The sequence below is a fragment of the Onychostoma macrolepis genome, chromosome 05 (genome assembly GCF_012432095.1).
Source record: "Onychostoma macrolepis isolate SWU-2019 chromosome 05, ASM1243209v1, whole genome shotgun sequence".
NCBI lineage: Eukaryota > Metazoa > Chordata > Actinopteri > Cypriniformes > Cyprinidae > Onychostoma > Onychostoma macrolepis.
This window is the reverse complement of record NC_081159.1, coordinates 26,236,898-26,250,881: the sequence shown is the minus strand read 5'-3', so window position 1 is coordinate 26,250,881 and position 13,984 is coordinate 26,236,898. Positions and strand designations below refer to the sequence as shown.

At 35.3% G+C, this 13,984-nt stretch overlaps 1 protein-coding gene across 2 annotated transcripts in view; it reads left to right on the top strand.

The window, feature by feature from the left end:
- tmem132e (transmembrane protein 132E) overlaps positions 1-13,984 on the top strand; it is a 331,715-nt gene that overhangs the window by 57,174 nt on the left and 260,557 nt on the right. The window contains exon 2 of one of the 2 annotated variants that reach the window (XM_058774621.1): positions 8,278-8,451. The exons of the other annotated variant lie outside the window; for it this stretch is intronic. Within the exon in view, the coding sequence (XP_058630604.1) occupies positions 8,424-8,451 (28 nt within the window). The 5' untranslated portion in view covers positions 8,278-8,423. The remainder of the gene's footprint in view (positions 1-8,277; positions 8,452-13,984) is intronic. 2 annotated transcript variants of the gene reach the window in all.

The following is a 13,984-nucleotide window of genomic DNA, read 5'->3' as shown; positions in this document are numbered from 1 at the left end:
CACACACACATATATATATATATATATATACACACACACACACACACACACACACACACACACACACACACACACACACACACATATATATATATATATATATATATATATATATATATATATATATATATACACACACACACATATATATATAAAATTGAAATAATTGTTAATTTGCATGATTTAATAATTACTTTTAATTATAATTAACTAATAATAATTCATAATTAAAATGTAAATAAAATTGCAGAATAAGGCTGCAACATATATAAAAAATAAAAAAAATCTCACTGGATTATTACAATTAATGGCAAAATGAATGTTTGGAAATGTAAACTGGTATTTCCTACTGATACACTACACCAAAAGATAGAAATAAAAACTTAAAACCAATTTTTTTTAGCTGGTTAAAATACTAGTGTCCTAATCATTTTGGCCACCACTATATATATATGCTAGGTGTTGTCATAGTCCCAATATGCAAATCTCATCCAGCAGAGTCTGTGAAAAGTATCCTCTGAAATGGTTTGCATCCTTAAACATTTTCAGCATTCAAATAGTCATATGTCCAGTGTCAAAAGTCATCTAACCCCTAGAATCATGCCCATGGTTTCACTTGAGCCCTGTGCATCATTAATTCAGAGGTAAGCCGAGCCACCCTGGAGATATGTGAATGGCTGCTTCACTAGCAGTAATTAAAGTCTGGGATGGGCTGAGCAGCAGTCAATGCCCTCGGGCTTATTCTGTGTGACTCCCATTTCAGTCTCCCGCCCCCTGCCTTCCTCACGCACACTTCCACAAGCTTTCTTATTTTGATTGTTAAATTTCCCCTATGCTGGAATGCCAACTGCAAGCAGCACTAACTCTGAATGATTATTGAATTCCCAGAAAGTACACAAATTTACCTGGTTTTAAATACCGTAAATGGTCACAACTTCAAAATGTTTTAATCTCAAAAGAATAGTTCCCCTCAAATTTATTTACTCTGCTTCACGACATTCTAAACCTGTATGATTTTCTTCCATTGAACAGAAAAAGGGGATGTTTTAAAGAATATCATGGCTGGTTATTGATTGATTTGATTGATTGAATGATTGAAGGCAGACAGACAGACAGACAGACAGACCAGGGCTGTCAAGTTCATAAAACAAATAAATAAATAAAATATAATGATGTAATTGGTATAGTACATACAAAATGCTGGGTTAAATACAAGCCAGTGCTGGGTAAAATATGGACAACATGTGGTATGATATCCAGTTTTCTTGGTGTATTCATGAGAAAACTGACAGTCTTGATTATTTAGTTTACAGGACTGATCGAGTTCTCGAGTGGTCCAGTCACAATGCATTTTTTTATTTTTTTTTTATATCAAATAAACTATTTCTAATTTCTATTCATAATGTTAAAGTCTTGAATGCTCTAGTCCCCATTCAGTGTAATTACATGAAAAAAAGTAAAAGGTACATTTTTACAAATAAAAAAAAAATAAATAAAAATAAATAAAGATTATTCTGCAGTGACATACTATTCAAAAGTCACAGTAAAAAAATATTCTTACATTCTTACAAAAGATTTCTATTTCACATAAAAGCCATTCTTTTGTACCTTCTGAAAAGAATCTTGGGGGTAAAAAAAAAAAAAAAAAATCAGCAGGATGAAAATGGTGAAATGCAGCTTTCCCATCACATACATTACATTTTAAAAGACATTAAAATGAGAACAGTTATTTTAAATTGTAATATTTCACATCATTGCTGTTTTACGTTGTGTTTGATCCAGTAAATTGTTGAGCATAAGACACTTTCAAAAACATTAAATCTTACCAACCCCAAGGTAAGATACATTATTCAAAAGTTCTCCTTTTGTGTTCCACAGTAGAAAGAAAATCATATACTGTAAGTTTGGAATGACATGAGGGAGAGTAAATGAAGACAGCATTTTGGATAAATTATCCCTTTAAGCATGGACAGAAGGGAGGATCTCTTTTGCCTATTCATTTCCCCTCCCGCTCACTTGAAACCGAATATGAAGAAGCAATGATGAAGTGCAAATGGCTTCAGAAATATGGCTACGTATGTTCACACTCTGAATATTTCAAAGGATTCCCTATATTGTCTCCAGAGACCCATTAAAGCAAAAGCAAGAAACTTTAAAAGAATACATCGATTGCTGAGCTTGAGAAGGGTACAGTAAGATATTGATCGATAACATTAACAAATTATTCTGAGGAGAAATTCATGCAAACACCAACAATTTGTTCTTTTCTACATTTTATCATTACTGATTTGGCTTACATTGCACACACAGCTCTAAACTCTCTAAGCTCTAAGCTTTCTACATGTGGAAAACAACCATTTTTGATGCTTTTCACGTGAAAGCTCGAATCATTATCCTTTTTCTCCTCCAGAGGAAGAAGATGGGCCGTTTTCTCTCTCAGCTTTGATTGATCTGTGTCTGGCGCACTGATGTGCTTACATTAGAGATCCTGAAGTGAGGACATCATCTAAACATTTCTAATTCCGTATGGCACTCCAGCACTTCCACACTCTCAGGAGGGGTGTCTGGTGCCAGTCACAAGATGATGTCATGCTATGAGTCTCAAGCTCTAAAGCTCTGCTTGGCTTTTCCCTGCGCTTCCCCTCTGATCTCATCCTGCAGAGGAGTGGATACCCTTTCATTTGTAAAATGTGATACGATATCAGGTCATTTTTTAAACATTCTGCCATTATAATACTGGAAATATCTGCTTGTGTAAATGTAAGAGAGTACCTGTATTGATGTGGATGCAAAAAATGTGTGTAGTTTGACAATGTATTTAAATGATAAATCTTACCTTGATAAAGGTACCTTAGGTATATTACTTTTGTTAATTGCTTTTTCATTTAGATTCCTAATTTTACTGTGAAATCTAGACTGATTCAAACACAATAAGGGCCAGATTTACTAACAGCTTGCGTTAGCGCAAACCGTCTTTTGGCATTAAAATATTACTGTCAGGTTTCACTAAAGACGTGCACTCGCGCAGTGAAGAATTGACGTTGAAAAGGCATTGACACAGTTATTTTTGTGCCTGACCTTATTGAATATGCATTTGTAGGAGTTTCCCTTTCAAACACAAAATTTATGGGCAGAGAGTATTAAAAAATTCATCGCTCAATGCGATTTACTAACGTTTGCGCTCGTCAAATTACTGGTATTTGTGCCATTATTTATTTAATGGCCAAAAAAAGCATGTCTTAAACTGTTTTGTGCTTGTGTCGTAAATAGATCGGCTCTGCTTATTTGCGACTTTGCAAATTTTTGCTGCGCTTGTTGCATTGGTCGATATGATAATTTGAACGTTGTCAGTAAATCACCAACAAAAATGTACACACCCATCGGCACTGTTTTGGAATTGCGCGCTCGTGCTAATTTGCCCCGTTTCATAAATCTAGCCCTAAGTATTAAAGCAAGTTTATCTACAGTAAACTGTAAAAAAAAAAAAAAAAGTGTGTTCACATATATATATATATATATATGTATGTATAAGACAGCTTATTAAATGATTATTTGTTCTTATTTTTGGTATTACTTATTTTGTTTAATTAATGTTAATTGATATATTTCAATGTTGTAATGAACTTCACAATGTTGCCTTCTACTTTATCACCTGTATAGTGGTTGTTAGTATAAAGATACTATTTTACATTATATCAGTTAATGAAGTAGGCTATACCATTTTTACCTTTAAATTTAACTTTTTGGTTACACTTTATTTCGATAGTCCACTTTAGACATTCTACTAACTAAAAGTAACTTTGTAACTACATGTCAACTAATTCTCATTAATTTGCAACTACATGTCTACTAACTCTCTGAGTAGACTGTTAGGTTAGGTTTAGGGTTAGTAGAATAAGTTGACATATAATTGCAAAGTTTCTCATACTCAGTATGTTGTATGTTGTGGACCCTTCAAAATAAAGTGTTAGAAGATATTAAGCAGACAGTCTACTAATAGTCTTGACATGTAGTTGCAAAGCTACTTACTGTTAGTAGAATGTCTGAAGTGGACTATCGAAATAAAGTGTTACCAGATTCTTTCTTTTTTTCTTTTTTTTTTTTAACCTAAACTAGTGCTACTGTATTGTATTTTTACAGCCAATTTCTGTCAATCTTTAACAGTAAATTTCTGGCTTTCTTGTTGTTGTTGAACTTATAAAATTAATACTAGACAGTCAAGTGCATAGTGTATACTATAGTATGTCATTTTGGGACACAGCTAGAATACTGTGCAGTTGTTTTGTTGTTCTGGATGGTCCCTACACTCTTAAAAAATGCTGGGTTAAACACAACCCCGATTGGGTTGTTTTCATCTGACGGGTAGAAACCTAACCGCTGAGTCAAAATAACCCAATCGCTGGGTTTGTCCATATTTTACCCAGCGCTGGGTTGTATTTGACCTAGCATTTTTTAGAGTGTAGGGTATTGCTAGATGGTTGCTAGGGTGTTCTAGGTTGTTGCTAGGTGGTTGGTGTTCTGTAGTGAAAAATAAAAAAGAGGCTCACCCCTCTGTCTCTATTATGTTCTGGTCTCTGTGATCCCTGCTTCAATGTAAGTCAATGTTTTTTTTTTTTGTTTTTTTTTTCGTCTGTCTGCCTGTTTTATCGTCTGCCAATTCAAAAGCCTTATTGCTTAGAAAAGAAACAGCACAGCTCTCCTCAACAAGATGTGTGATTGAGGTATCATTCATGTCTCTAACACAAACAGTGCTGGATGAATTATAAACCCAAGTTTAATATTAAAGTCAGGAGGTTTGAAAGTATGAGCAACAGTAGCAGTGAGGCTCGCCTTAAGCACCACTATAAACCTGTCCTGTCTGAGATCTGAAGGGGCAATCTCTATTTGTGAGTAAGGTGTGACCTTTTAACTGGTCATCTTACTTACCTTGACCTTTTCACATGGAAGGATATAAAACCAGCCGTACTATATGCTGCTGAAGTTTTGCAAAAAGCACTCCATCACCAAGAGGGGAGGAGCATTTGCTTTCATGCTTTTGACCTTTTTAGGCTGATAACAACTTGCTGCCCCACTACAAATTGAAATAATTTATGGTTTGTGACGCCTGACAGCCTTTGTCTACCACTTTAGCCTTCCCACCTGATTGGAAAAGAGACTCTTCACATTCATCTTCCCTCTGCCATCTGCTAGATCTTTATAGACCGAAGACCTGAAGCAGGACACTCAGGCGTTTCCTTTAAGTCATATTGTGTCTGCTGCTAAATTAGGTGTTTCTAACTCTTATTTAGAGATGACAAATATGCCCATTTTTCTCTATCTCAGAAATCAATTGAGAGACTAAGCTTTGCTAACGATTTAAGCTTAGAGCTTCCATGTTCTTGCACTCGCTGCTGATGTATCATTTTGTTTAGCTGAAATGGATCTGACAGAGATACAACCTTTCGTACTGCTGAGGAATAGTTAATTACCCTTGGAAAAAAAGAAACCCGTCAGGTTAAAATTTGATGCCCAGACAGATATGTTGTGTTTCACGGAAAGGCAGGAATCTATTCTGCTTTCATGTCAGAAACACTGTAATTATGAGTTTCCAACTTGTAAACCCCTTCATGTCTTTGTTGAACTCGTAATTACAAGTTGGAAATTTAATGAAAGCTCCGACTTCCTCTCACTTGTGGCATCGTAAAAAGAACCAAAATGACAGTGGCCTTGATAGTAAGGTAGTCAGGTGGATCTACACATACTTCAAATAGTCGTTTTATTATAGTTACTGTTACCCAGTGTGCTTTTTTCGTAAACAATGTGCAAGGGCAAAAGGTGAATTAAATATTATGCTGCCAGTAACAACAAAGCCACATATGGATTATGTTTGCTGTTGTGAATGTTGCCATAGAAATTAGTCATTTCTGACATTAAATAGATCAGAAGAGTCACCTCTTGTAATAATAAGGATTCAAACACAATAAAAACATTACATTATTAGTTACATATTTATTGTTTTATATTTTAGGTCCCTTTCTAAAATCGTATCTCAAATCACTTGTATAAAACCATTCTTGCAATACTTTTGAAAATATTACATTTTTAACAAGTGTATTATGACCTCTGGTTTTATTGATGGAGATCGATAAATAAAGATTTGAATTTGGTTGTGTTTCTGAAAATTTTGACTATGCGCACTACTGTGCATTTTATGTTAATTTTTATTCACAGTGTATGTGTGTGTGTGTGTATGTGTATATATATATATATATATATATATATATATATATATATATATAAACGTTCATGTCTCAAGGCAAACAAAATACATGTTACATAAGTAATGGTTATATGATTACAGAAATTGGATTCGTTTCAAGACTTTAAAGTGTATTTGTGCTTAAAATGATGTAATCCTTTGAAACCAGACATGGACATAATGAAACATTAAGTAAATGATAAGGTAAGTAAATGAGCAAACAATGTTTAATAAATACAGTGATCATCAGTGATCAGTGATCATAAATTGAATCAACCAATTAATTGTATATGTTAAATATTCATTGATTACATAAGGATCATTTGGTAACACTTTAGTATAGGAACTAATTCTCACTATTAACTACACTGTAAAAATAAAAAGTTGAGCCAACTTAAAATTTTAAGGCAACAAACTTCAGCAGATTTTTGAGTTTTCTCAACTTGTTGTTTTAAGTTTATACAACAAAAATTTGAGCATCTCCCACAAAAACAAGTTGAGCAAACTCAAAAATCTGCTGAAGCTGGTAAAAAATGTTTTTTTAAGTTCGCTCAACTTTTTTTTTTTACAGTGTAGTTGCTTATTTGCATGCCTCTTAATAACATATTGGCTATTTATTAGTACTTATAAAGTACATATTCTGCATGACCATATTATACATCCCTAATCCTACCCAATAACTAAACTTAACAACTACCTTACTAACTATTAATAAGCAGAAAATTAGGAGTTTGAGGCAAAAGTCCTAGTTAATGGTTTGTTAATGGTGAGAATTGGACCTTAACGTGTGACCGATCATTTTTATGTCTGTAAAGTTAATTCGTAAAGGATTCACATTTTAGATGCTGTCGATATGCCAGTTTTAGTATCTGTGCAAACACAAGTAATGTACAGCGTGTGTAGTAGAACCACATCTTACTTAAAATGCATACGAATACTCATGGGATCAGGTTGAGTTAGGCAGCTCTCTACTAAGGAAGCATCCCGACTGAAGTTGAACTTCACAAGGGACTCGTTTGGAACGCTCTACACGGGCTCCGCTCGCTGCAGATGTAGTGCTCCTGATCCTGGAATAATTGATTCCAATAGAATTTGATGTTAGCATGTTGCTAATGATACATCGCACAGTGAAATATTGAGTAAAACGGTACATTTTTTATTAGATTTGAACTATTTTTATATATATTTTTTCTGTATGGAATAAAATGAGTATATACTCATTTTATTCAATACAGAAATAGTTAAAATAGTTCATATTCAATAATAATGTATTTTGTCTTGTCCACCAGCTTGTTTTTGTTTTTTTTCTCTCTGTCTACAGAGCTAATTTGCAATGCATTCTTATTGCCTTTTTTTGTGAAGGATACATGCAATGCTAACTAAAAGGAAAAGTTCACCCAAAAATGAAAATTTGTTTAAAGTCCATTCACCCCCAGGCCATCTAGGATTCAGATGAGTTTGTTTTTTCATTAAAAGGGATGTGAAGAAATTTAGCATTACATCACTTGCTCACCAGTGGACCTTTGCAGTGAATGGGTGCCGTCAGAATGAGAACCCAAACAGCTGATAAAAACAACACAGTAGTCCACAAATAATAATCAATGTCAATCACTTAACATCTTGTTAATTGATCAAAGCCTTTTTATGGAAGTGTTATTATAGAGTGATATTTTGGCAAAAAGAGACAGTTTAAAGCATCTTTGATTGATTTAATACAAACATGCAGTTTTTCACTTTACAAGACATTAATTGATGGACTGGAGGGGATTACTTGTGGGTTATTGTGATGTTTTTATCAGCTGTTTGAATCCATTCACTTACTGCAGAGGATCCAATGGTGAGCAATGACTGAAATGAAATGAAAAATCACAAAAAATCATTGAACAACGGTAAATGTGATCACACCTTTAGAAATCGGCCAAAAAGGTGTCTTAAAAAGTAGAAGTCTCCCTTTTACCTATGATACTTTAAAATGATCTCTTAGTAGGCGGCTCACTAGGTTTCAAAACCAAACTATTGTGTCTTATACATGTCTGCAGGACAGTGTTGACCCACAAATGGATCAGTCAACAGATTACAACCTTACTAAACATCAACACCACCCTGGATTAACTCATAATCTCAGACAAAGTGGGACAAACAATCATGATTGATGGCTTCAACTCTGACCTCAAGCATTTATTAAATGACATCTGCAACCTCATCAGATCAGAGTGTGTGAAATATACCTGTATTGATTTTGCATTGCATATGTCACATGTGGCAAATAATATTTCTAACGTTATGCCCTTTCTCTCTTTCTTCTTTCTCCTATGCTTTCCTGTCTGGCTAACCACCTACAAAGGTAAGTCAAATCTAATGATCTCTTCCTCGTGCAATGTGTGGGAAGGTTAAAGATGTTAAACTAAGGTCAGCGGTTATGTGTTTCACATGTTCACAGTGCTACTGCATCATCGTCTTGAAAGTTTAGTGGCTCTCTAAGTGAATAGTGGCGTTTAGAGCTGATTGTGAATGAAAATGAGGCAACCCCAGAGCGAAGGGCTGACCTTGACCCAGCCTTAGAAACAAGTTTAAAGGAAATTTAGACATGCAGTCAACAGAGAGGAAATGCGTATTTAGAGCTGACCATCTGAAAAACTGTTCAAGCTTTGCTGGCTTATTACGTTACCTTTCAGTTTGAGCAGCTGAATAAAGAACACTAAAACACTTTCAAAATGCTCAAAAGAAGATTTTAGAGATGTTCTCTACTTCTGTAAATGTTAAGTATATACCTTTTTAGTTCTTAAGTGAGTGTGATCCAGCATCTTTAGAGAGTGTTTTTAGGTGTAATAAACTTTCAAACGCTCAATAAAAGCGTAAATGGATGCAGCTGGAATGCGTTTTGCAGAATTGTTTAAGTTTGATTAACTGGCTGTGTTCTCAATGGATTCTAGCTTACTACTGACTGCATACTGTGTACTGTATACACAGAATATTACATGTATACAGTAGAAAAAAAAAGAAACAAAAAGTGATATCACAATGGAAATAGAAAATATCAAGTTACAGTGCATCCAGAAAACATGCACAGCGCTTCACTTTTTCCACATTTAATGCGACAGCCTTATTCCAAAATGGATTAAATTCATTATTTTCCTCAAAATTCCACAAACAATACCCCTATAATGACAATGTGAAAGAAGTTTGTTTGAAATCTTTGCAAATTTATTAAAAATAAAGTACATAAGTAACAAAAAACATGTACATACCTGTAAGTATTCACAGCCTTTGCCATGACACTGAGTGCAGTTCAGGTACATCCTGTTTCTACTGATCATCCTTGAGATGTTTCTACAACTTGATTGGAGTTGTATTGGACATGATTTGGAAAGGCACACACCTGTCTATATAAGGCCCCACAGTGAACAGTGCATTTCAGAGCACAAACTAAGCCTTGAAGTCTAAGGAATTGTCTGTAGAACTACGATTGTATTGTACAGGATTGTATTGAGGCGCAGATCTGGGGAAGGGTACAGAAAACTTTCTGCAGCATTGAAGGTCCCAATGAGCACAGTGGCCTCCATCATCCATAAATGGAAAAGTTTGGAACCACCAGGACTCTTCAGGCTGCCTTACCAAACTGAGCGATCGGGGGAGAAGGGCCTAAGGCAGGGAGGTGCCCAAGAACCCGATGGTCACTCTGAAAGAGTTCCAGCATTTCTCTGTGGAGAGAGGAGAACCTTCCAGAAGAACAACCATCTCTGTAGCACTCCACCAATCAGGCCTGTATGGTATAGTGGCCAGATAGAAGCCACTCCTCAGTAAAAGGCACCCGAAGGACTCTCATACCATGAGAAACAAAATTCTCTGGTCTGATGAAACAAAGACTGAACTATTTGGGCTGAATGGAAAGCGTCATGTCTGGAGGAAACCAGGCAACACTCATCACCTGGCCAATATCATGCCTACAGTGAAGTATGTTGGTGGCAGCATCATGCTGTGGGGATGTTTTTCAGTGCCAGGAACTGGGAGGCTAGTCAGAATCGAGGGAAAGATGAATGCAGCAATGTACAGAGACATCCTTGATGAAAACCTGCTCCAGAGTGCTCTGGACCTCAGACTGGGGTGAAGGTCCAACAGGACAACGACCCTAAGCACACAGCCAAGATAACAAAGGAGTGGCTATGGGATAACTCTGTGAATGTCCCTGAGTGGCCCAGCCAGAGCCCAGACTTGAACCCGATTGAACATCTCTGGAGAGATCTGAAAATGGCTGTGCACCGATGCTCGCCATCCATCCTGATGGAGCTTGAGAGGTCCTGCAAAGAAGAATGGGAAAAACTGCCCAAAAATAGCCAAGCTTGTAGCGTCATACTCAAAAAGACTTGAGGCTGTAATTGGTGCCAAAGGTGCTTCAACAAAGTAATGAGTGAAGGCTGTGAATACTTACAGTATGTACATATGATTGTATTTATTTATTTATTTTTAAATACAAACTTTTTTCACATTGTCATTATGGGGTATTGTTTGTAGAATCTTGAGGAAAATAATGAATTTAATTTATTTTGGAATAAGGCTGTAACATAAAATGTGGAAAAAGTGAAGCACTGTGCATACTTTCCGGATGCACTGTACATGCATTGCATTGTCTGTAGTAAATGCAGAATGTTAAAATGTACAAAATGTTAAAAAAGTTCAAGTTGTGTAAAAAAAAAAAAGAGAAAGATTATTATAGTACAGTTTACAAGAGAATACTATTTCAGTGTTTCTTACTTCAAAAGTTTCTGTCCTGTCATAATATAGGCAAAATGAAGAAAAAACAAAAAAGTTTGTTTAATGTTACTTGCCATTTCTTTTTATTTATTTTCTTATTTATTTATTTAAATTTACTATCAATTTCTGAGCAAAAATGTTTCAACACCATTTGTTTACTTCAGTGTAAACAGTGAGCATTATGGTAGTCTGATGACTCGCATGTTACCATATTTTCATTTACTTACTTTAATTATTATTACTTCTAGCAGTGCGATTTGCTTTATCATGAATTTTGATGAAGAACTTTTTTTTTCAAGTCTCATTCACTTGACCTTGTTGGTGCCCTGCTTTTCCCTGAGGATTTTGCCCTCTCTCTGACCCTTATGATAACACATGCGCTTCAAGGCAGTATTCTGGCTTTCCTACATAGGTGCTAATGCATGTGTAATTTAAAAGCAAGAGCTACAGATAAAACTGCAAGCATTTTCTGCTATTTCAGTTTCTGCCTTAACGTATATGAGTGTTGAGCTCACACAATTGGGTTGCATGTAGACTTGCCATAATTTTCATTATTCCAAGAGCGAGCGCTCTAACGCTGAGAGAGATTACCCGGCCTAGAGGGGAAAATTCAAGGTTAAAGAGGAGGCTTATAAAGATGACGCTAGCTTCAATATGGTTTGTGTGCACTTTACAAATGACTAGGTTTTGGACACTGTGCTGGCTGTTGAGAGTTGCAAGCAGGATTTTACTTTTAGAAATAAATTACCTTACCTGAACTCAAGGTCAAAGAAAATAATAAAGCACACAATCATCCAGCAACATTTAAACTCCTACCGAATCAAAGTATAAAGTATCACAGAGCATATAAGCACAATGTTACAATATTCTCAATTTTGCTACCTTTTGATCCAGTGGATCTTCATCAGGCCAACACGCTATCATTGCAATTCATAACTTTTTATGTTTTGGTGAATTGGTGGCTAATTCGTGTGTATTTCTGGTCTGCTCACACCCCACTGATGGTTTGGTTTAGGGGTGGACCTTAATGTTGTTTTCTAAATAAATGTACGTTTCCACACAAACGGCATTATATGAATTCATACAAAATCACCACCTCATAAAATAGTTATTTTTTCATGGGACTGGGTTGAGCAGGCTCATTTTGTAACTACTTTGTAAGGCGAACCCCTTTAATTAAAAAAAAAAAATTAATATTTCAATAATTTAACAACACGTTCACAGCTCTAATATCAGTTGGCTAATAGTCACAATATATATTTTTAGTAAGTGTTTTATTTTGATTTGTACGGAGCCCCGCACATGACATGCAAGAAGAAAATTTGTTCCCTCGGTTTACTAAATCATGTGCTCGATATAATCATTCTTGCCCTCATTTTAAGTAAATTGTGCACACAAATTAATCATTCATTCTACTTCCCAATTAAAGTGTCTTTGTCCATAACATATAACATAACACAACATAACATTACATTACATAACAGCAGCAACAGGTTTATGACAATACAGACAGGAAGTCGATCAAATTATTATTTTCTGCATATGATTTAGTAAACTGAGGGAACAAATTGATAAATTCTGCATTCTGGTTTTCTTTTTTTTTCCCTCCATGTCATGTGCGGGGCTCTGTAGATTTGTTTTCATTTTAAAATTATTTATTTTAATTTTGCATTTTTATGATTTAATTATTTATTGCCTTTTCATAAACTCCATAAACTTCCCTTATGAATCCCAGTTTGGGAAATGCTGCTTTAATTTCTAATCTCTACATTCCAAAAGATTATCTCACAAATGTTATATTTACCACAAAATCAGCGTGAAACAGCATTGACAAGCCATTTTGCCTCCATATTTTGCACATAAAATTATTAGACTTATGACACGACACATTATTTGACACATGAAACTGAATATTCAACTACAAAAAATCATTATTGAAACAAACATTTTTTTATCTTCTGAATAATATGAGTCAAATCATGCACAAGAAAACCAGAAACAAGTATTAAATACAGTTGTTTTTTTTTTTTTTTTTTTATTTTATATTGACTTAATGACAATTCAACAACAACAGCAACAACAAAAGGCTCTTTCCCTCTTTTCTCACTTTCAATTTATATCAATGAGCAGCTGCTTCTAGGACTCTATATCTGTGCTTTACTCTGAGATGTCAGAGATAGCTTCATCCTTGAAAATTAAATTTGTGTGTCGTAGCGTGTTTGTGTGTTGTGCGTCTTTTTTTTCAGTGCCAAGCACCCACGGCTACTCATTTAAATGGGAAGGGGGAAAAAAGTCTAAAAGATTCCCTAGATCGGAAAAAAAATTATCTACAGACTTTACTCTGGCTTACTGAAAGCCCCAAGAGGTGATACATACAAGCATATCCTCCCTGTAACAGCTCCCAGTTGTTTCTAAATGGCTACAGTAATTAATTCTCATGTTTATCAGTGAAACAACTAAGAACGGTTTTGATTTATATCTTAATTGCGCCAAATTATGCTTGCCTTACGGTGGATACTAAGCTAACCTAATGTAGAGATATCAGAATAGGGTATGTACTTAAAACTCTACCTCAAAGCACAAATTTAATACCACATGTGAGTGATAACATATAGGGGCCTCGTTGGAAATGTGATGCAGAGCAGTGGTGCAGTGCTCTTTGAAGTGATAATGATTTGAATAGATTCTTGCTAGCTGGAGAGCTCCACAGTAGAGCAATTAAATCTACTTTAAGGAAACTGCAGACACAGAGAAAACGTATATATGAGGGAAGGGCATGATTCCCAGATCTACAGCGAAGAAACAACCTGTTGTTTTACAGTGCTGGGGATTGAGTAATTAAAAGTAGCGGTAGTGTTAAATTAGCCGTATTTTTCAGTAGCTTAGCAGTTAGCTATTTTGGATGGGAAGATGTGTAGATGCCCTTTCTGTTGGCGCTGGTTGGTGCTTGTTTTTGCCAGTTGAACATGTTGAGTCGGGTCTTGGGATGTTTGA